Raw genomic sequence first — 24597 nt, 5'->3', positions numbered from 1 at the left:
GCGGCGATAGAATCGCGGAGTGTCGCCCCTGTTTCTAGTAAATTAGAGTCCGACCGAATGAAGCTTGCGAGTGCCATACTGGGCATTGCACTCGTAACGATATCTTATCGTAATCGTATTCTATCACGACACCTACTGTCATCATCATCATCCTCCTTGCGTTATCCCGGCATTTGCCGCGGCTCATGGGAGCCTGGGGTCCACTGTGTCAACTAAACCCAAGATTTGGCGTAGGCACTAGTTTTACGAAAGCGACTGCCATCTGACCTTCCAACCCAAGGCCTTATTGGAATTAGTCCGGTTTCCTCACGATGTATTCCTTCACCGAAAAGCGACTGGCAAATATCAAAATGACATTTCGCACATACGTTCCGAAAAACTCATTAATACGAGCCGAGAGCCTTCGGATTGAAAGTCGCACGCTCTTACCTAGGCCACCAGCGCTTCACACCTACTGTATCATGGACTAATGACAGTTGCTCCCTCAGGTGATAAAGCACGAGCTCAGCATGGACGGGTCGCTGGACTTCAACTTCCCGCAGCAGCATCAGGCCATGGCGGCCGAGGCCGACAGCCAGTTCGCGGCGCCCGCGCCGCCCGTGCCCACCACGCTCTCCGGCGGCGGCGCGCCCCGCACCCCCTACTCCGCCACCCCCTCCTGGGTCCACTGAAAACCCACTAAACGACTACACGGACAGTTACCTACTTATTGACTACCAGAGGTTGTTATCTGAGTTATCTTCCTATTAAGTTCGATTTTTTTTGTTACTTCGGCAAGATTTTTTTGTTCTATTGTCATGTTAACTAATGTTAGAATTTTATTGTTTAGTGTAAGTGGACCGTTACCGCTCGTTGTTGAAGTGTCAATTGTATTAGTGGTAGTAGGCTTTAGTGTTAAGCTAGGTGGAAGCTTGTGATATAGATAGGGTATTGTAATCCGGGTAGTCGCTTGGACCAGGAGGGGACGCAGGTTCGATCCTGTATCGCGGGCACTGACACCAAACAGAGGTAACTATCATTTTATTTTATTTAAATATTTAATATCTAAGTAGCATTGTTACAATTCGTGAGATAACAAATGTACAGAATAAAATATCACTGAAAAAGCAGCTAGATTTAAGAGAAACTTTTCTCACATCATATCGGAAAATGAGAACAAAATATTTGGAACAAGAAAATATTACTAAGCGTTTAACAATAGCCAGCAATAAATTTTCCGGAATATCAGCGATAATCTACAGAAGTTCCTCGGTTGAGAGTCCAATAACTTGTTCGTCTATCGCTTCTCGCAACTTGCTTAGTTAGTTCCCGTTGCTACATTGGAACTCTGTACTTTTTATACTTAAAAAAAAACCCTAGGCCACTCTACAACCATGTCAAAGCAGTAAGAGGTTTCTTACAATCTGATTTATAACGTCACTATGACATATTTCTTCAGTGGCCTAGGATTCCAATTGATTGACTGTACTTATTCCGTCACTAGACTAGTTTCCTATACCTAATATAAAATAAATTTGTTTTTATCATGCAGAAACGTCTGCGAGCGATATTACATATTTTTAAATTAAAGGAAAAATTCACACCTCCGGCAGGACTCGAACCTGCGACCTTTGGCCTTCCCGGGGCCATCACGCTACCAACTGTGTAACCTACACCGCGGCAGATTCTTCTTTTAAATTTGCACTAAATGTCACTTCCGAAATTAATTCCGATCATCACTTCGCATGTCGTATCTGACAGATAAGGCTCTTAGGAAAGATAAAGGAAACCCGTAAAACCAAATATCTACGAAGATTTTATTTTCACGAATTCCTTGAAGTCAACGAGCCGAGAAAAGTCGCTGCCAGAATTGGCAGGACGGATGTACCGAGAACGTTCTCGTTTCTGAGAATTACTTTCCGAATAAATTTCCAGCTTTTTCGATAATGTCCTCTCTTAGTAGCGTAAAGTAGTTATGCGTCTTATTTTTAACCCCCGACGCAAAAACGAGGGGGTGTTATAAGTTTGACGTGTCTGTCTGTCTGTTTGTTTGTCTGTCTGTCTGTCTGTGCGTGTGTATGTCTGTGGCATTGTAGCTTCCGAACGGATGAACCGATTTAGATTAATTTTTTTTTTGTTTGAAAGTTGAGTTAGTCGAGAGTGTTCTTAGCCATGTTTCATGAAAATCGGTCCACTATGTCGCGGTCGGGGGTTTGTTCAAAATTTTAATATTGTGGTTATTATAATAGAAATGAGTGAAATTAAATTTCTTCGCATCTTTACCTTTTATATCTTTTGCTTCAAATATCCTTGGATAATTTTGTGAGGTTTTACTACTGGTTTTTTATCGTGTAGTAATTTTTATAATATTGCCATGAATACCTATTAGAAATTTGTAGCTTCTACGGTATTTGTCTTATTTCTTTTACTAATAGACTAAACATAAGTATTTGTCGAGTTTGCGGCAGCAAGTTTTTGTGTGCGTGTGGATTGAGTGAGCACCTTCCGAAAATAAAATAAAATATGCTGATCATTTAGTAAAAGTTCTAAAACAATTGTAAAACGAATCTCTGAATTTGTAAAAAGATAAATCAAAAGATACAGCCATTAACATGTGCTCACTCAGTTCTCACAAACTACCAACGAAAACAGTGAATGTATTCATTTAACATATAATATTTATATACTAACATTTAGTAAAAAATATGCCAACCTACCTCTATAAATTTTAGATCACCTAGTTACGTATTTAATTTTTTACAAATAGTTTCTTATGCTCACTCAATCCTCACACTTTTGAAAAGCCGAATTTTGATGAAAAACATAAGATTTAGACCGCTATTATATGTGTATAGTTTAGTAAAAAAGAAATGGGAATTTGTAAAATACAAAACGAACCACTAACGTGTCAGGTTTTTTTATAATAAATTTTTGTAAGTGCTCACTCAGTCCACACGTTTTGAGAAAGTTAAAAATGTAAATATCTTAAGATTTGTAGTACCACAGACACTCGAAAGTACTTCAACATTTAGTAAAAAAATTAACTAAATATCCACCATCTAATATTTTATATTCGTTGTCTGGTTTTAAAGATATTCAAACATAACTTTTCTCATACAAATGTATCATGTAGGGTGACCACACTATGTCTGCTCCTGATTTTCCCCGCCATCCCATTGTCATATTGAGATTGGGGAGTTTCGTTCAATTTTGATAATAGTTTATATTAAACTAATACCATATTGATTCTCCATCTGTAAACTGTTTTTAGGTTATGTTCTTGGCCTAGTGATGATGTGTATTGTGTAATTTTTATCGACGTCAGGATAATAACCATATCGACATTCATGCATTAAAAAGGACATGAATGATAATTGGTAAGAAACAAAGAATATAATACTTCACTAGTAAGAAACCAGAAATCAGGAGCCGACATAATGTGGTCATCCTACATGATACATTTGTATGAGAAAAGTTATGTCTGAATATCTTTAAAACCAGGCAACGAATATAAAATATTAGATGGTGGATATTTAGTAAAAATTTTTACTAAATGTTGAAGTACTTTCGAGTGTCTGTGGTGCTACAAATCTTAAGATATTTACATTTTTAACTTTCTCAAAACGTGTGGACTGAGTGAGCAGTTACAAAAATTTATTATAAAAAAACCTGACACGTTAGTGGTTCGTTTTGTATTTTACAAATTCCCATTTCACTTTTACTAAACTATACACATATAATAGCGGTCTAAATCTTATGTTTTTCATCAAAATTCGGCTTTTCAAAAATGTGAGGATTGAGTGAGCATAAAAAACTATTTGTAAAAAATTAAATACGTAACTAGGTGATCTAAAATTTATAGAGGTAGGTTGGCATATTTTTTACTAAATGTTAGTATATAAATATTATATGTTAAATGAATACATTCACTGTTTTCGTTGGTAGTTTGTGAGAACTGAGTGAGCACATGTTAATGGCTGTATCTTTTGATTTATCTTTTTACAAATTCAGAGATTCGTTTTACAATTGCTTTAGAACTTTTACTAAATGATCAGCATATTTTTTTTTATTTTCGGAAGGTGCTCACTCAATCCACACGCACACAAGTTTTTAGCTCCTAGCGAACGTTTCCTGAAATTTCCGAGAACGTTCTCGATGCATTTCTCTGTTCTCGGGGAAATTTCGAGAACAGTACATCCCTGCAGGACCTTAAAATCTGATGGCGAGATCTCATTCGGGTTTACGACTTTAGGTATTACAAAAGATAAGTACGTCACTCACATTCGCGTTTCTTTGTGCGCGGATTATGGGACGTGATATGATATGTATGTTATTTATGAAAATATGTAGTGGGAAAAAATGTACGCACGGCGCCGACGGTTACTGCCTTCTGATATTGTCTTGTGAATAATTTGGCAACCAGTTTCTTTAGTAAAGCAGTGCACAGTGGTGGAACAAATGTCTAACGATAGTATTAGAAGGTTATATTTTATTTTATTAATGTTTATAAGACAAGAAATATGTAGATAACAAATCTAAACTGATATCTAGGTTTGTTTTCTATCATCTTATTGTTCAATTCGATAAACCGAGAAGTTTAAACTGTAAATTAATTGCAGTTGACCTTCGAACCTTCCCTTAAAGTTAACGGAAATCAATAAAAACAGGTTGTATGTTTTTGGTGAATCAAATAAACAGATCTATTTTCGTAAGCATAAAAACACGTATTCACATAACAAAAACCATTCATTCAACAAACAACACGGTATAAAATTGGCGCGCAAACTCTAAAATAAAATCCCCGTTCATTCTTCAATTCGCATTATTTATAATTAGATTGTGATTGAACGTGGTCCGCTCGTGATTCAATTTCACCAATGAACGGATCTATTTGCGCGCTAATGAGGGCCCCCGGTAATTAATCATATCATTCCCTTTCACTCGTTCACGTTCACTCGTTCATTCATTTTTAGCTCCGGCGGTTCGAGACCGATCGAGAAATAATGGAATCTCACGAAAAAATGCAAAAGCACAACGCTAGATTACTCCCCCCAGTAATGACTTGTTTTTTAGGGTTAAAAAGAATGTCTTTAGCAGACGGTGGGTGCGGTGCTATTTTCTTGTTAATTTTTACAGATTTTGGACAGCGCCGTGAAGTTAATGGTGGGGATAATTTGCTTGTTCTTTTTTAACGAAACGTGCAGAGTTTGCCTTTCATTAACAAGCCATTTAACCTTTTTCCTAAAAAATCCACCGTAGGTTTCAAATTCGGAGTTTCAAAGAGTCTATTCTCTTACGTTAACGACGTATTGAAATTAGATTGAGGCACTGGTCCCACTGCGAGCTAGTAAGCTATGAGCTATCGACTATAAAAACGAACAAAAGATAAGCATCCCCGTGTAAATAAAAGAGACACGGCGATTTTGACAGCTCACCGCTGGGCGAGTAACTATAAACATCGCCGTGTCTCTTTTATTTACACGGGAGTGATGATCTTTCGTTCGTTTTTACAGCCGATAGCTCATAGCTTACTAGCTCGCGATGGGACCAGTGCCTAAATCGGGGACAGATTTACTTTCGTGGTATTTATATAAGTAATATAACTAAACAAAAATGTAAATTCGTTCACTAACGATTTCTTTCGCTCCTCTATAAGACTAAGTAGGTACATACTACATACACACATATAATCAAGTCATCGTTCTCAGCAAGATTTTATTAGCGGCTTCATTTTCATAAAGCGCCCCTCAATTCCATCGTTTACCGACTCATCCCGAGTTCCGCCCTCCGTAATCACTGGTCGCACCTTAACACACGATTTCTCACTTGTTAAAAGTTTTCAATTGCGTTAAGGGCCTCCTTGCGTACAATTTATTCATTATTCCCCACTCCGCCTTTATTCTTTCCTAATAAAAACCGCCTTTGCTCTCTTCAGCGCGTGAGGGGGCACCGAATAAGTATTTTAAATATTTGCCGCATGGCCTCTCTGATGAGTAATGAATTAAACATTTATTACTGAATTTTTATAGCGGTGTTGAGTTTTTTTCATGTCAAAGTTGGAGGGCGTTTGTTATCTTATTAAATTATGGTGTTCCTTTTCCGAGCTTTTCCGACTGCACTTATTACTTCATCAATTACGTTAGGTTAGGATCAAAGTTCCTAACCTTTTAACAAATGAATACCTAACTACTTTACCTGTTAGTTTCTCTGGACGTCTTCCCGAGTCGCTTTCGAGCAAACAAGAAAATGAAAAGACATTGTATGCAATAAGCTTTTCTTGGTCCGTCGTAATAAAATATTCTTGATGTGAGTAAGCTTTCAAAGATTGGGCCACATGTTAATATAACCTAACCACAAAATTAAAATTTTGAAAAAACCCCCGACCGCGACATAGTGGACCGATTTTCATGAAACATGGCTAAGAACACTCCCGACTAACTCAGCTTTCAAACAAATAAACTTAAATCTAAATCATTTCATTCGTTCGGGAGCTACGATGCCACAGACACACACACACAGACAGACAGACACGTCAAACATATAACACCCCGTCGTTTTTGCGTCGGGGGTTAAAAATCACATTACATTTGCCTGGTTTTTCTGTAGGTAACTAATTAGGATACACGTAAAGTAACAATGGTGCTTCGCTCATTTAGAAAGCGTGGCACAAAACCGAAGCACAAATATTCAAAGCAATCTTAACTTCACTGTACGCAAGTCTTTGAATTACAAAAAAATCTCATTAAAACACATCGTGTGAAGCTCATTTTGCGAGGGAAAATGTAACGCTGTCAATTTAAAAAGTTGCTCGATTTTTGCCTCCAATATAAGGCGGCCGATGAGCGCGGCATAACCAATAAGTCTTTACTTTATTGTTTGAGGAGTTGTCGTCAGTTTGATCACTTATTTAAATGAGCCCCGACATGGTTATGGCTGGCGTGTCGCCTTTATATTATTTTGTATTACGTGCCTTGGTTGTTAGTTGTAAGGATTTCTAGAGTGGATGGGAAATCAGGTCTTATCAATTTTGAAAAGAAACGATGAAGGGCATTTTATGTTTATTTAAAATTATATTAGTATTCAATAATATCTCTCTAAAATATGTACAGAAAGTTGTAATATATTAAATACCTAGGGGAGTGTCGGGAATTAAGTATATCAGTGTTTTTTTTTTATTAATTATACATAGAAATTGAGCCGCCATTCAATCATATCGTTTCTTCACTACGTCGGCCTATTTCCTTATTAGAAACATGAGACTCAATATAAAGGAAAATGTATTGAAATCGTGTTTGATGTTAGTGAAAAGAGCAGCTTTTTAAAGCAGCCAAATAATAACGACACTTCAATGAAAAAAAAAACATTTAATAAACCAGCGCCATTTTAAAAATATCCAATCTAAGATAATACGCCACTGTCATCATCCGAAGCAAAAGTTGTTACAATCTCTATTTTACCAAAATGCGAATTCGCTATTCTCCCCCAACCCTTAAACTATCAAAATTTATTCGACGTCTCATTCTTTCCGCAACATGAAACCGAAAATTCCCCCTTAAAAAATGTCCAACTTTTAAGGGGTGTATATAATTATGTAGTCCCTTAGCATTCTTCGGCCGCGAGCCTTAAATTGGATTATGTACGTGGCCGGGGTCTTTTTATTTATAATTTTACTACGGGATTCGGAACACCCGCTTATAAAAGGCATTATTGTAGATTAGTTTGGAGTTCGACGCGCGGTTTTAGGTGCTAAAGACGCAAAGTGGCACTAAGCTTTAACTAGAGCTATATTCTTGGATACCGTACTTGTAATTTTTATTTTTAAGGCGCGTCACAAACTTTCCTTGTAGCTTACTTATTTAGTCGTGTATTTTTTTAAAGTCAAGGCAAGTGATCAAGAGAAGGCACTTAATAATTTCTTGTAATATACAATCGGCAATTAGATTAAAGGGTCAATCCGCGGCAAGAGTAACATGCGTCACGTTTTATGGCCATGTTCCATTTTATTCACGATGCAAGTTCAAATGATAATATATCTCTAAATAAGTGTTACTTTCTCGATATACGCATCTATAGATCCTTTCATATGCAGCTGTAGTTCAAATAAACACTAAATGAAGTCGTGACTCACGTTACTTTTACGTGGATTCACCCTAAATCACTTTTACACTGCACATGCAGACTGTAAATTGTTTTGGGCTACCTATGATTATAAAAAAAAATACAAAAATACAAAAAATATTTGTTTATTTAAACACATGGTCATAATTTAGGGGATGGAGCCGCCCGGTAAGCAAGGAGTTGCCTGTGTTGGGAGGCCCCGCTCTTCCCTAGTAGTAGAGCGGCGAGAGGGTCTCAGAAAAAGTTGATGTGACTGGAGAGTATACTGCTGACAAGTGGTATCGTTGTGATCGGTAGACTTTACTGAGTACGAAATAATGACTTGTCGCATTCTCAGACTGTGGGGGGGTTAACTATGACGCCACAAAGATCGAGGTCCCGGGTTTAAATTTTTTGCCAATTTGTCTAGAACCCCTTATCCAATTTTGAAAAATGAGGTGTCGATTGAAAGTGTATAACATGCTGATCATGTGAAAAGTATAGTTTTGTTAGTTATTTTTTAATTAACAATAATGCAAAAGATACTTTTTTTTACTCTCTTTTTTTATTTTTGTGACTCAAAAAGGCAATGAAAACGACCACTTAGCTAAAAAATATGTTATATAAATCATTTAACTACATTATTAAGCTATCTGTTGCTTTTTAAATTTCTACGATCGGATAATAAATAAGCAAACTACAACCACATACCTGTAGGCGGGGAGTACCGCTTGACACACGTTCCCATACATTTGGCGTCTACCAAATTACACCTCGCGCAAAATTCGATTCAAGCAGATATACCTCTAATTTTATTCATTGTAACCTATCAATATTGGTATCATTTGAAAGTACAATTAAAGTACTTTAAGAAACAATGTCAATCATTTTCTTAAAATCAATAACCGCCAGTCTGTGGTGGTTACAAAGGAAAAAGTGGGTATGCAATTTGACTGGTTCCCTAGGTTTGATACCCTAGACGAGTTTAAAAGGGGAGGTAAAAGTGACATATGGGTTGTTCTCTGGCCTAAAAGCTACACAGAGGGTCAGGGGAGAAAAAACTAGGGTTTAAGTTTAGTTTTAAGTAATTTTTTCTTTTATTTGTTGATTTTATTGTGTTTATTTTTTTTTGTAATTTTATCAAGAATACACGTTGGTTTCTTTTGCTGAAAATTCCCTTTTTTATGAGAAATGTTATGAATTTTATGGCATTTTCCGATAGAGACTAAAATTAACTTTCAAATAAGGCCACATAGCCATACTTTTACTTATATAATATTAAGGGTAATAGCCCCGGCGAAGTACCTAGTGCAAGCGAGACAGCAGTGTAGCAATCCATAGACCTGACTTCACTGGTTCCTCAGTGCCACACATAGTCTTACGAGGCGGCCTGCGTGCCCTGCTCTCTAATAATATGTGAGTCAATACTGCTTCAACGCAAACGATTGAGATGTGTGATTGACACTGAGTGTATTTGCAGGAGCTGCATGTACTTAACAAGTGTACCTTAATATATTTTTAACGCATTATTAATAATAAACATGCTCTTAATGTTATCTTGACTTCTGTTGAATAATTATGTTTTGAGAAAAGTGGCTAGAAGTGAGGATTATAATAACTAAAACATTATAGGTAACTTCATTTTAGTGATTTAATGTTTATAATGACCGAAGCCCAATCGTTTTGATTTTACGATTCCTTTTTAATACCTACTGGGTCAAAAAACCGCACCTCTAAGTCGTTTGAGTTCAAACGGTATTACTTGGTATTAATATTATACAGAGTGGGGCCTGTAACAAAGGCGAAGAATTGAACTGTAGGGTATTCTCCTTATACTGATCAACATTTGTTCAGTGACTTATAAAAATTATGAAATCTTTAAATTTTTAAGTTTTCATACAAAATAAATATTAGCTTCAATGTACGCCATTATTGTTGTCATTGACGTTGTCTGTCACACTTTAGACTTAACAGAATTCGCAATACATTACCTCTTAGAAATAACTTTCAAGGGTGATAAAAATCAAAATACAAGTTATTTTTAAAAGTCGCCGAACAAATGTTGATCAGTATAAGGAGAATAGCCTAGAGTTCAATTCTTCGCCTTTGTTACAGGCCCCACTCTGTATAAGTAAAAGTATGACTATGTGGCCTTGTTTGAAAGTTAATTTTAGTCTCTATCGGAAAATGCCATAAAATTCATAACATTTTTCATAAAAAAGGGAATTTTCAGCAAAAGAAACCAACGTGTATCCTTGATAAAATTACGAAAAAAATAAACACAATAAAATCAACAAATAAAAGAAAAAATAACTTAAAACTAAACTTAAACCCTAGTTTTTTCTCCCCTGACCCTCTGTGTAGCTTTTAGGCCAGAGAACAACCCATATGTCACTTTTACCTCCCCTTTTAAACTCGTCTAGGGTATCAAACCTAGGAAACCAGTCAAATTGCATACCCACTTTTTTCCTTTGTAACCACCGCAGACTGGCGATTATTGATTTTAAGAAAATGATTGACATTGTTTCTTAAATTACTTTAATTGTACTTTCAAATGATACCAATATTGATAGGTTACGATGAATAAGATTAGAGGTATATCTGCTTGAAACGAATTTTGCGCGAGGTGTAATTTGGTAGACGCCGAATGTATGGGAACGCGTGTCAAGCGGTACTCCCCGCCTACAGGTATGTGGTTGTAGTTTGCTTATTTATTATCCGATCGTAGAAATTTAAAAAGCAACAGATAGCTTAATAATGTAGTTAAATGATTTACATAACCTATTTTTTAGCTAAGTGGCCGTTTTCATTGCCTTTTTGAGTCACAAAAATCAAAAAAGAGAGTAAAATAAAGTATTTTTTGCATTATTGTTAATTAAAAAATAACTAACAAAACTATACTTTTCACATATAAGAAATCTTAATCAGCATATTATACGCTTTCAATCGACACCTCATTTTTCAAAATTGGATAAGGGGTTCTAGACAAATTGGCAAAAAATTGAAACCCGGGACCCCGATCTTTGTGACGTCATAGTTAACCCCCCCACAGTCTGAGAATGCGACAAGTCATTATTTCGTACTCAGTAAAGTCTACCGATCACAATGATACCACTTGTCAGCAGTATACTCTCCAGTCACATCAACTTCAAAACTAGACGACTTTTTTCAATTCCGCCGCCTTACTAGTAGAGCGGCGAGAGGATCTCGGAAAAAGTTGATGTGACTGGAGAGTATACTGCTGACAAGTGGTATCGTTCTGATCGGTAGACTTTACTGAGTACGAAATAATGACTTGTCGCATTCTCAGACTGTGGGGGGGTTAACTATGACGTCACAAAGATCGCGGTCCCGGGTTTCATTTTTTTGCCAATTTGTCTAGAACCCCTTATCCAATTTTGAAAAATGAGGTGTCGATTGAAAGCGTATAACATGCTGATTAAGATTTCTTATATGTGAAAAGTATATAGTTTTGTTAGTTATTTTTTAATTAACAATAATGCAAAAAATACTTTTTTTACTCTCTTTTTTTTGATTTTTGTGACTCAAAAAACAATGAAAACGGCCACTTAGCTAAAAAATATGTTAAATAAATCATTTAACTACATTATTAAGCTATCTGTTGCTTTTTAAATTTCTACGATCGGATAATAAATAAGCAAACTACAACCACATACCTGTAGGCGGGGAGTACCGCGACACGCGTTCCCATACATTCGGCGTCTATCAAATTACACCTCGCGCAAAATTCGTTTCAAGCAGATATACCTCTAATCTTATTCATCGTAACCTATCAATATTGGTATCATTTGAAAGGACAATTAAAGTACTTTAAGAAACAATGTCAATCATTTTCTTAAAATCAATAATCAAATCAAATCAAATCAAATACAAAGGAAAAAAGTGGGTATGCAATTTGACTGGTTTCCTAGGTTTGATACCCTAGACGAGTTTAAAAGGGGAGGTAAAGGTGACATATGGGTTATTCTCTGGCCTAAAAGCTACACAGAGGGTCAGGGGAGAAAAAAACTAGGGTTTAAGTTTAGTTTTAAGTTATTTTTTCCTTTATTTGTTGATTTTATTGTGTTTAATTTTTTTGTAATTTTATCAAGGATACACGTTGGTTTCTTTTGCTAAAAGTTCCCTGTTTTATGAGAAATGTTATGAATGTTATGGCATTTTCCGATAGACTAAAATTAACTTTCAAATAAGGCCAAATAGTCATACTTTTACTTATATAATATTAAGGGTATGGCTATGTATCAGTAAGCCACATAGTCATACTTTTACTTATATAATATTAAGGGTATGACTATGTATCAGTATGACTATGTGGCCTTATTTGAAAGTTAATTTTAGTCTATCGGAAAATGCCATGAAATTTATAACATTTCTCATAAAAAAGGGAATTTTCAGCAAAAGAAACCAACGGTATCCTTGATAAAATTACAAAAAAATTAAACACAATAAAATCAACAAATAAAAGAAAAAATAACTTAAAACTAAACTTAAACCCTAGTTTTTTTCTCCCCTGACCCTCTGTATAGCTTTTAGGCCAGAGAACAACCCATATGTCACCTTTGCCTCCCCTTTTAAACTCGTCTAGGGTATCAAACCTAGGAAACCAGTCAAATTGCATACCCACTTTTTTCCTTTGTAACCACCGCAGACTGGCGATTATTGATTTTAAGAAAATGATTGACATTGTTTCTTAAAGTAATTTAATTGTACTTTCAAATGATACCAATATTGATAGGTTACGATGAATAAGATTAGAGGTATATCTGCTTGAAACGAATTTTGCGCGAGGTGTAATTTGATAGACGCCGAATGTATGGGAACGCGAGTCAAGCGGTACTCCCCGCCTACAGGTATGTGGTTGTAGTTTGCTTATTTATTATCCGATCGTAGAAATTTAAAAAGCAACAGATAGCTTAATAATGTAGTTAAATGATTTATATAACATATTTTTTAGCTAAGTGGCCGTTTTCATTGCCTTTTTGAGTCACAAAAATCAAAAAAGAGAGTAAAAAAAAAGTATTTTTTGCATTATTGTTAATTAAAAAATAACTAACAAAACTATACTTTTCACATATAAGAAATCTTAATCAGCATGTTATACGCTTTCAATCGACACCTCATTTTTCAAAATTGGATAAGGGGTTCTAGACAAATTGGCAAAAAATTTAAACCCGGGACCGCGATCTTTGTGACGTCATAGTTAACCCCCCCACAGTCTGAGAATGCGACAAGTCATTATTTCGTACTCAGTAAAGTCTACCGATCACAACGATACCACTTGTCAGCAGTATACTCTCCAGTCACATCAACTTCAAAACTAGACGACTTTTTAGGGTTCCGTAGTCAACTAGGAACCCTTATAGTTTCGCCATGTCTGTCTGTCCGTCCGTCCGTCCGTCCGTCCGTCCGTCCGTCCGTCCGTCCGTCCGTCCGTCCGTCCGTCCGTCCGTCCGTCCGTCCGTCCGTCCGCGGATAATCTCAGTAACCGTAAGCACTAGAAAGCTGAAATTTGGTACCAATATGTATATCAATCACGCCAACAAAGTGCAAAAATAAAAAATGGAAAAAAATGTTTTATTAGGGTACCCCCCTACATGTAAAGTGGGGGCTGATATTTTTTTCATTCCAACCCCAACGTGTGATATATTGTTGGATAGGTATTTAAAAATGAATAAGGGTTTACTAAGATCGTTTTTTGATAATATTAATATTTTCGGAAATAATCGCTCCTAAAGGAAAAAAAAAGTGCGTCCCCCCCCTCTAACTTTTGAACCATATGTTTAAAAAATATGAAAAAAATCACAAAAGTAGAACTTTATAAAAACTTTCTAGGAAAATTATTTTGAACTTGATAGGTTCAGTAGTTTTTGAGAAAAATACGGAAAACTACGGAACCCTACACTGAGCGTGGCCCGACACGCTCTTGGCCGGTTTTTTTTCAATTCCGCCGCCTTACTATATATATAAATAGGATTTTTTGGAAAATTCCAAGTTTACAGAAAATTTAGGTCTCAGAAAAAAAATGTTTAAAAGTAAAAAAAATCTGAAATTAAAATCATTTCCTATACCAAAGGTGGTGTTTAATATATAAATGTAAAAAAAATTTGTAAAATTAAAAAATGATATTTTACAAAAAAACATTAATATTTTTTTATTAAATCAATAGTAGAGGGCCAAAAGTATATAGCTAGATTTTTTTTTATTATTTTTCTCAGAATTTACATAAAATTAGGCATACTTTGAGTGGTATTCAATTGCATATTTCCAAAATTTTTAAATTCGCTCCACCCTAATGTATAAGCTCAATCAAAGTTTTACAAATAGGCTTCCTGAAAAGTTTCTAAGGTTAAGGCTTCTTTAAATTAGTTCTCTCGGAAGTTTCTAGGGCGGGTGGCAGTTACATAACTAAGTTAATAATGTTGATTAGGTTTTAGGCAATATTGATGGAAATTGGGTAACACGACAGGTTTTAAGGTACGCATTTACCTTTATTCTATTATTAACCTTTATTCTATTAGTTGTAAATAAAACTAGAGTTCTCGTATATGTAATTCAAACAGAACTGTTTAGTGCATATTAATGTTTGCTTAGTTCTATTGAATTCAAGATATAGTAAACGTAACAATACAGTTGTTTTTATTACGAGATTGTAGTATCAGTTACGATAAATCTATTTTACTAAACGTTCTGGTAGTATTGTTAAAATATTTTTTTCCGCGCAGAGGCGAGCGGCGGTTACATAAACATTGGAAAAATACTATACCTAACCTAATGTATTATTATACCTACAAATTAGGACATACAAGTTTTACTCTTGAAGTCTGTTCGGAAAGTGAAGAGTCGTGGAATGTAATGGACGCCATACATTGGCCTTGACTATAATACACTATACAGTGCTTACTATATACTTGCTTGTCTATATAAGTTTTTTGGACTTTTTTTTGTTAAAAGTTACGCCTTTCCAAAAGTAAATTGTCGGAACTGTCGATAATCATCAAAGCTCGCGACAATTATATTGTACTAGCTTTTGCCCGCGGCTTCGCTCGCGTTGGAAAGAGACAAAAAGTAGCCTATGGCACTCTCCATCCCTTCAAATATCTCCACTTAAAAAAATCACGTCAATTCGTCGCTCCGTTTTGCCGTGAAAGACGGACAAACAGACACACACTTTCCCATTTATAATATTAGTATGGATTTACGATTTGTACGCGGAACGTGGGCGGTGATTACATAAACAATCAAGCAGTACTGAAATGTGTTATTATAATCTTTCAGGCATAATTCCTGTAAATGAGGTCGATAGAAAGTTCGTAGGCCCCACGTGGCAGGGCGTTGGGCGTGCCGCCCCGCCCCCGGCAACAGGTGGCTTCTATGTACGAGCCGAGACAAAGGCTAAGGTTCGCAGAGTTGCGTGGAAACTTTCAGCGAGTTTGCGAGTTGGGTGGTTCATGTTGTATTTTTTTATATTTTATTTTTTTATTATAAATGGGCTTACTCTTGGCCACAGACTAGCCAAAGGCAAAGACGTGACGGATATATGAGAGAATGCGGAGAATACTGGTATTTACAGGTTTTATTTTCTTTATTTCGTGGATTGCGTTTTTTTTTCATAATGCACATTTTTTTCTTTATCCAAAAATTATATTAACACATTTCACCGCTGAGCTACGTTCGTAGTAGCGCTACGTTGAAGGCCATAACATGGATTTCCCCGTATGTAGCGAAAATGCGTCGTAAAGGCAAAACGACAACATGTCGTGATTAGCACTGAATGGGTTACAGTAACATGGGTTAAGATGGAACGGTTCTTCTTGAAGGGTAAGATGGAAAGCCGCCGTAGTGTTTCATTATTCGGAATGTTTTTAACCCCCGATACAAAAACGACGGAGTGTTATAAGTTTGACGTGTCTGTCTGTCTGTGTGTGTGTTTGTCTGTTACACAAATTGCCGCAGCGAAAATAATAATTTACTTCAACGATACAATAACTTACATTTAAACAACTTGATATTCGGTAAATACTTACACATGTAACCATGAAGTAAAGCCAAATCAGAAATATATGACTATTGTAAAGAGGGCGCTGTTATTCTGACGTATACTCGTACGGTGACAGTCACAGAACTTAATTTAGATAGAAGAAACAAATTCATATATTTGTATAGGGGCCGAGCGTGTCAAATTTTGTACTGAAGTTGATTCTTGCCTGTAATTTTAAATATGTCTCAGGCTCTTGATTGTTCATAATTTTTGTGTTGTTGCAATTGAATATCACGTAACGAGGCATTTTTTATGTTTTGGTTGACTTCAACTTACAAGAATTGACGCCCGAAAGCTGCAAGCTGCGAGTAAAGACGGACAACTCAGTGGATTTCACTGAGTTCATTTGACACGCTAAGTAGATACGTTTGCTTGATCTATGGTATATATGACATCTGTGGTGACAGTTCAGTATAGTATAAAGAAATTAGTTCTAATGAAATTCTTCAACATGGCGCGTAGACATAGGTAGGTACAATATTTCTGGTCGGTCCTTATTTCCATATTAAAATTAAATAGCATGTTTGCATACTTCAGTTTAAAATTAATGTCTTTAATTTTATACATATTGTTTATAATAATGCGCAGCTAATAAGTTGAACAATTATAAATAGCCAAAGTATTTCAGTTATTTTATGCCAAAACAATTAATTTGTCTGCAACTTGAGGAAAAATGCGCATCTGCCATTCCACCCGAATTGGATGACGAAACGCTAAGAAACTATGCGATAAATCTGACGGGGCATCTCCGTCTTTCATATGAGGAATGCAAATGGTTTTGTCACCCACAAATATGTTGGCGCTTTGGAAAATTACCCGTTCAAAAAATTGGCCATAGAAAATTGTGCTAAATAGCTATTAAAACTTGATAATATATGTAGTATTTATACGTGTTGTCATTTTCAAACCGTACATTGTAGTAGTTAGCTACTAGGGCATTTACATGGAAATTTTAAGGAATTTAAGAACCGGGCAATAAAACTATTGAAACTGGAACTGGTATGCATATTCATTTTAATCTTATTAAAAACGTAATCAATTTTAAGTTCTAATTCTATTTTAAGTTGGGTCGGATAATTTTAAAAACAAAACTAATGCAAATGAGACACTGCCTTAAACATTAAACGGATCAGTCACTTATTTTGATCGAGTATTGCTTCACACCTTATACACATTACACATAATTATTAATGTATACGTAATACGATTATTGGGAGCCATATACCTATTTAGAGCATTATTGAGGGCACGCGTTGGTGTTTTGGTTTTGTAAGTGAGAATTAAGTCTATATTGAGTAGAAAAGACCTACCTGCTCAGAATACGAGTACACACTTTATTTCTTAATCGAGATCTCACTTCGGAGACACGGAGTCGCGAATAGGCCCGATCACTAAAGGAAGTGCGCCCTAAATAACTCGTTGTTAGGAGGTCAGCCGTCCCCAGTCTGAATAAATTCACGCTCTCACCGCCTACCGGATTCTCTCGATACCCAACGACGCCTATGTTTTATAACCCGTGACATCCGAAACTCGATTTATTATCGCCGCGAAAAATCGGAAATGTTTTTGTGGAAATTTCGAGGACGTTTACAATTGCTGGGATGGTAATAGGCGGTCGTAAGTTAGCGCTGTGGGTTAAAACTGTGCCAAGTCACTGGGATCCGCAGCGTATTTCAACTGGACAGCTGTTAGGGACGCCGTTACATAATTGACCGCAGCGACAGCATAGATTTTGTATGTCCGGATGTTCTCGTCTACATGTCGCAATTCTCAACCGATTCTCATGAAATTTTGTAAGCAGATTCATGATTAACCAATCCAGAATTTGTCGAGATAGTTTTTGGATATTTTGTAAAATGTGGAAATTGCTATAAATCTATAGATTCAAGATTCAAAATTCAAGATGCAATAGTTTATTCATGGTAAACACGTAATTATCTACATAAATATTACATAAATTATACGGCGCTTAAGACTATCGTGACTTAAATGAGTTAATGACTTTAACAACAAGTATTTACTCTAGAACCAATAGTATATAGCAATAGAGACATAACTAAGCTTACTTTAGAGCAGAGCAAGCTTAATGACCTAAATATTTTTCTATGATATTTCATGAGAATGACAAGGAAAATGTATGGTGAAAGTGAAATCAAAATATACATAAAAAATACTACTAGGTTAGGAATTTAGATAGAATCAAAGATTATTTAATATTACAAAAGCCAAGGACACAGTTGACACAATGACATAGACGTGCGTTCCCTAGACAGCAATAAAGCTCCCAATAGAATTGCGTCTCGAACTCGGGACTGGCACGATTAAGATAACCTAGCTATAAAACGGATAAATATACAAACTGCTCGTTCAGACAATAAAACACTCAATGAATAAAGGCATCGAGTCAAATGGATTCGGTTTTCGATTATTGTTCGAATAGTAGTCGAGTAACTTTATTTTATATTGATACCCAGTAGGTTGTTTATTCCCCATAACCTCTGGTGTTGACAAAAATTCTTACCTAATGCCTGCTAATAAATCATATCAAACAAATCAAAATTACAAAACAAATCAAACGCCATATGAAAATAAAATGAAGATATAATTCATAATTAACGTGCATATAGTTCTCTGCATCTAGGATTATTTTATTTTAACTTCTCAACCAATCCACCTGTTCATTTTGTTGGGTGGCAAATTAAAGAAACCTTTGCTAAAATGAACTAATTCATACATCACCGTCGTTAAGCAACTATGTTGCTTTATCAAGAATCCTGAACCGTGCAAACTCCGTCTAGTTCCCTTTATTAATGCCAGCGTTATTTCTGGCCTCTCATGCCAATTATCTGCACCACATATAGAAATCGTCTCAAGAACGCTTATTCTGACCAATGACTCACCGAGAAAGTCAGTTACAATGAAACAAAGTTATTTATTCTAGCGAAAAAAGCGGTGCGGGACAAAGTTTGTACGCGAGGAAGTTGGTTTCGGCGTTGGCCGGCGGAAAACGATAAGTTTGTGGCACTATACGTCGCTGAATATGCGACAGATTTATCGTGGATTCTTTTAGGGCTGCGGGAGTGCGTCGGTAGGGGTGGCACGAATGCTGCGATTTCAGAGTAGCGAGTAGTTACATGTTAAGATAAAATCGGTAAGGTTAGTTACCGAACCAGTTGCTTCGTTTTCAAATAGCACGTTAGCGAGACATCCTGGACTCTATTTACCTAATCTCAAGAATTGGGTTACAAAAACCAACGTTTTCAACCGTATATTAATGGTTAGTTTACTTGAAATTTTAAGGATACAAATATATGAAACATCAAAAACTGTATGGACTCCGGAACAACGACTTTGTCAAAATAAAAATATGGCACTTAAAAATCGGGTGCAAATTGCTGACTTCCAAGATAAATTTTCGCGCTTGTTTCTATCAAACTTTCAGTAAGTTGCATCCGAGCAAACAATTTCCAAAATACATGTTTCTAGCATAAATCATAAATAGAAAAAAAATAATGAATCATTCCTACAATTCTATTTCACAAAATACGAAAACTTTACGAATCACTAAAACTAGCTCTAAGCAAATTCAATAATTCCAAAGTTCAGAAAATCTTGCGAAAATATCGAATGGGGCAGCACTGGCGGTCGTCACCTGCGGGCGCGGGGGGGGCTCGCGGCGACGCCCAGGCGGGCAGGTTACGATTTACACTCCACAAACTCAGCAGAAACTCTGCCGAACGAGAAATGCTGATAATCCCGAAACCCCGTTCCAAAATGACTTATCCACCACTCTTTTTCGTACAACTTACGCTTTTTGCAACCGGGTGGTTCTCCCGAGTGAGAATTACATCGAGATTACTACGATACTGGGGCGTGACGTTTTTATTGGCTATTTGGATTTAATTAGAATGTAAATTGCTTGGAATGTATATGGATATCATAGGCGAAGGCGGTAGAATTAAATATCAGTTTTCTCTGAAATATACAGAAAGAAAATTTGTCAAGTATATTCTTAGTGCCCACTCACTTCTTCCAAAAAACTAAATTATTTTTGCTATTTATTTTCATCGAGATTTGGAAAAATGTATGAGGGAGTTTAAAACTTATATTTACGTACACAATATACATGTACGTTAGTCTAGCAAGATCACTTATCAATGATTTTATTTATGTGTTTGTTTGATTGTTTCAGGTAGTTGCAACGCTTTTAGGGACCGGCCACACTTAAGAGACGCATGTCCTGAGGTGCGGAACGGACGTCCGCGCCACGCCGCCTGAATGTAATTCAAAAAACGTCTCCTCAGTACATTATGTATAGGAAGGACGTAAGACGCGCCCCCAGGCGGCGCGGCGCGCGCCACGCCGCCGCCACGTGAATTACATTCAGGCGGCGTGGCGGAGACGTCCGTTGCGCGCCCCGAGACACGCGACGCTTAAGTGGGAACGCTACCTTAGGATTGGAAAACTTCTGAAGCGGTCAATTAAAATGACGAGCTTTGTGTCAGCATTTCCAAATAACTGTTCATCACAAATGAACCGCGCATCAGGAGACCTAGGTACTCTAGAGACTGAAACCAGTGTTCTTAATCAAAACCTGTTAGTAACGAAAACAATCTGAAGGTGCGACATAATGTTATATTTCGAAGTGATATTTTGGACGAAGTTAGTTAAGACTTTTCGACCTCGCGTAGCGTGTAGTGGACTATGCCGAGTTGATTTCTCATCGTTTTAGTGTCGTCGCCGCACTGTCCCCTCCGAACACCTAAATTATGGTCTATTCATATATTCAAGTACCTCTGAAGAACGGGTAAGTGTCTGTGAGTTTATTTCGGATGTAGAAAGTGTCTCGTTTAGCGACAATGCCGTTTACCTAGTACTTATGTCGCGATGTCTGTCCGTAACCATAGCTGTAACTCGGTCTTATAAATAGGATTATTGGTTTACAATCGTATGCCTGTAAATTTTGGTTGCATGGGAATAAAATATTGCCTCAGAATTAAGATGCTGATTTTGCATCTGTGATGATTTGTTTTGTGGGCCAAAATTTGTAGATGTAGGTATAGAACCAATATTACATATATATTTACTTGATTGATTCCAAAGTGAAATCTGCATGTTTCTTTGTAATAAAATCTCCTTTACAATATTGTAATATAGGTACAACTAGTAAATTCTAGTGTAAATCGTACCAATGTATGTATATTGCATAACTGTTTTCTGCAATAACTGGCACCAATTAGATTGTAATTATTTGTAATACGCCATATTATTTGTGTTATTTATTATTTACTAAGAACCTGTACCTCTGAGCCATAACGTACCTACCAAAAATGTTTACAATATTGCTCAAACTACTTGACACCAAATATATACCGAAATCTACTATTACAGTTACAATGAATGTTTTTTTAGTAAGTTTCCACAGGCATTATGATTAAATCACGTAAATACTTATATTGCATTTTATATAGACATGCACAAATATTAATGGTACGGTGGTAAGATATAATTATTGCTCCGATAATTGTGCCTATTGACATGAAATGTTGAAGATTTTAAAAAGTTTAATAGCATCGCGTTTAAGAAAAAACAAACCATAAAATAAAGTGCTCGCATTGAAGCTGACGCACAACCAAACCCGTTTTAGTCAGATCTCTAGTCCCAGATATTAATTTCGTCATCTAAGTACAGGATTTACTCATTATTTTAGCTATATCGAGTGTTAGCTTATAATCTCTTCGAAAACAAAAAAGTTCATTCTGCGAATTACCTCAGTGGACTGTTTGTGATAGATGTAGCCAATAAGTGTTCAATTTAATATGTGTATCATGTAAGGTCAATTCTTGTACTTTTGGCGTCCATTTTTATGTATATATTAAAACACGTTCGTTTCGCTTCGCCCATTTATCAATTCGGTTACGCAAGTTATTTTAATTTTACACTATAATTATATTCACTGCTTGTATACTTAACTACGTATATTTGCAGCTGACATTGGTGCTATAGATACCTTGTTCGTTTGTGACTAAAACAAAATTTCGTTATTTTCAGTTACGTTTAGAAATATAATGTACAAAATTAGCTCGCATTTGATTCACCAGGAGGTGAATAATTTCTATATTATTTCTATCTTGTAGTTATGGATTAGTTATATTAATTGTGACTTAAAGTCAATCAGTTACTATGAGTGGTTTGCGGATGTTCGACATCGATTTTAACGTAGGTGTTGGGAATTAGTAATCTGCCAAATATAAAATACGTAATCTTGAGCCATTTAGAAAAATCCTAATGTGTATAGATGACGTACCTAAAGTTTAGGCGTTAATTGATAATTCGCGATGACATTACTGCCGAGTGAATTGAACATTAGACCACAAAAAATTGCCTAACATTTTGTTCGGCAGGAGTGTACAGCAACAGTAGACGAATGATGACTCCTCGGAGGTCTCTCATGATTAAGTTAAGGATGTTAGTTAATATATCTCCTGGTTGTTGAAGCATATGATGTTGTATGAGTTACACACCGCAACGAGTCGGGGTATGTCAATCCAGATGGTCAATTATTTGAGACCGAAATAAAAGTCTGTTCCGTTAAGGCATAGCGTTAATGTGAAATTATGAACTCCATTTAGGTTAAACGGATGTATTTTTAGTCAGAGTTTTGTATATAATAGTGCATTTGCATTTTTTTAGAGTGGCCAACTTTATTTGGCATGCTGTGCATAAACTTTGACTAAAGACATTGATGTAATATTAGTAAGATCATTTTTGTTCAGATTGTACCTATCAACTGTGCGTGCATGTTCTAAAACATACAAAATTATGAAGTTATTGAATCGAAATATACTAAAAAGGCAAATTTACTGAATGTGGTGTTACATGTGTGACAATTTGACAAATATTATGTAAATATAAAATTCAAAACAGATAAAAATTGTAATTGATTGAGAATATTTTGCTAAAGGTACTTGACTGTCGACTTGTGTAAAAAAGGTTTGACAACATTAACTTAGATTAGTGGACTTGCTAGGATAATGCACATTTTTATATGAAGCAGTGTTTTACTGTGTAAGAAACTTGTGTTTGTCTGGTTGACTGTTTGAAAATCGTAATGGAAAAGTCGACATGTAGTGACAGGGTGTACGGGTTTTCGGAACTTATGAAGAGTTAAAATAGCAACTTTTAATATTTTTTTACATATACCTAGGGCTATTACAGAAAATATGCCTGTGACTTATTACTATTACCTGCATGAATTTGTATGGAGTCTCTATAATAAACCACAGATACATTTTCTTTAGCTCGGCTTTCTTAAATAGTAAATTTGCCATTAGGTACTGTGACGAATTTCCTACTCAAAAGGCAGTTATAGCAGGTTTAAGGTTTCTTCAAAGATCAAACACATTCAGGTGACTTTGACCGTTTCAAACGTTTAAAAAACACAATTTACCAGCAAATGAATAAATTAGTTCGCAAATTGTGTTTTTGAATGTGAAACCATCGCCTTTAAGGCAAATACACACTAGGTGCGATAGCAGCGCGTTTCTGAATCGCTCGCGTGCACACGCATCATAGGGCGTACCGCGAACCACGTTCGACGGGTTTTCTCTCTGTCGCACTTGTAAATTCATACGTAAGCGTGAAAGGGAGGCAAGTCTTCAAACGACTCTCGCGGTAGGCCCTACTGTGAATTGACATTTGTGTTTTCAAGTCAACAGCAATCAGCGGCGCTTTCTTACAGCTAATTTGAAATGTCATTATTTTTGACAATTCGTTTGCCATCATTGACATTTATGACATTTATGACTCTTCGAACAAAATATTTTTTACTGAGCAAAAAGTATTCGTCAGTGTGAATTCACCTTTATTACATAACCTTTATAATTATTGATTTGAACGAAGATTACTGACAATATTTATTTTTTACGACAATAGCTAAGAACAAATGGTAATTATGGCAAACGATAAAGCATAATGTATGCAGCACAATAGTGAGCCGTCCGCGCGATGTGCATCGAAATTTAATAATTTTAGAGTTGAAAATGTTATGTAAGAACGAGTAGTTAGTTGCAATAACCCGTTTGTCAACCGCAAGGGGTACTTAGCGAGTAATAGATAATATATTTTAATATTAGACCACGGTAATGCATTGTTAGTATGTAGGGACTGCTGGATACTATGTTGTAGTACCCACGTGCCCCAAAGTTACGTATAAATTATTTTGTACATGTTTAATTTTTTTTTCGCATAATTATGTTTATGTCGTAAAAACTACATTATTTTTGTTATATTTTTCAGTTGCTTATTATATTATTATTAATTTTACGACAGAAATGTGAAAAATGTAGCTTAATGATTAGGAAAATATGTGTTTCAGTGTAAATATGATAGATGAAAACATGTATGTAGAAGTACATAAATCCTATTTATGTATTAAATTTGATATTGTTTTCAAAATTGCA

General features: G+C 35.9%; 1 protein-coding gene across 2 annotated transcripts in view; it reads left to right on the top strand.

Moving 5' to 3' along the window:
• Positions 1–24597, top strand: part of LOC125224914 (forkhead box protein O) — a 156191-nt gene extending 131594 nt beyond the window's left edge. For both annotated transcript variants that reach the window (XM_048128432.1, XM_048128431.1), the window contains exons 8-9: positions 489–1008; positions 20328–24597. In XM_048128432.1, coding sequence (XP_047984389.1) covers positions 489–671 — 183 coding nt within the window. In that variant the 3' untranslated portion in view covers positions 672–1008; positions 20328–24597. The remainder of the gene's footprint in view (positions 1–488; positions 1009–20327) is intronic.

This window comes from Leguminivora glycinivorella, chromosome 3 (assembly GCF_023078275.1).
Source record: "Leguminivora glycinivorella isolate SPB_JAAS2020 chromosome 3, LegGlyc_1.1, whole genome shotgun sequence".
In the NCBI taxonomy this organism is placed as follows: Eukaryota; Metazoa; Arthropoda; class Insecta; order Lepidoptera; family Tortricidae; genus Leguminivora; species Leguminivora glycinivorella.
The sequence above is the reverse complement of the archived record's forward strand: the minus strand, read 5'-3'. Positions and strand labels throughout refer to the sequence as shown.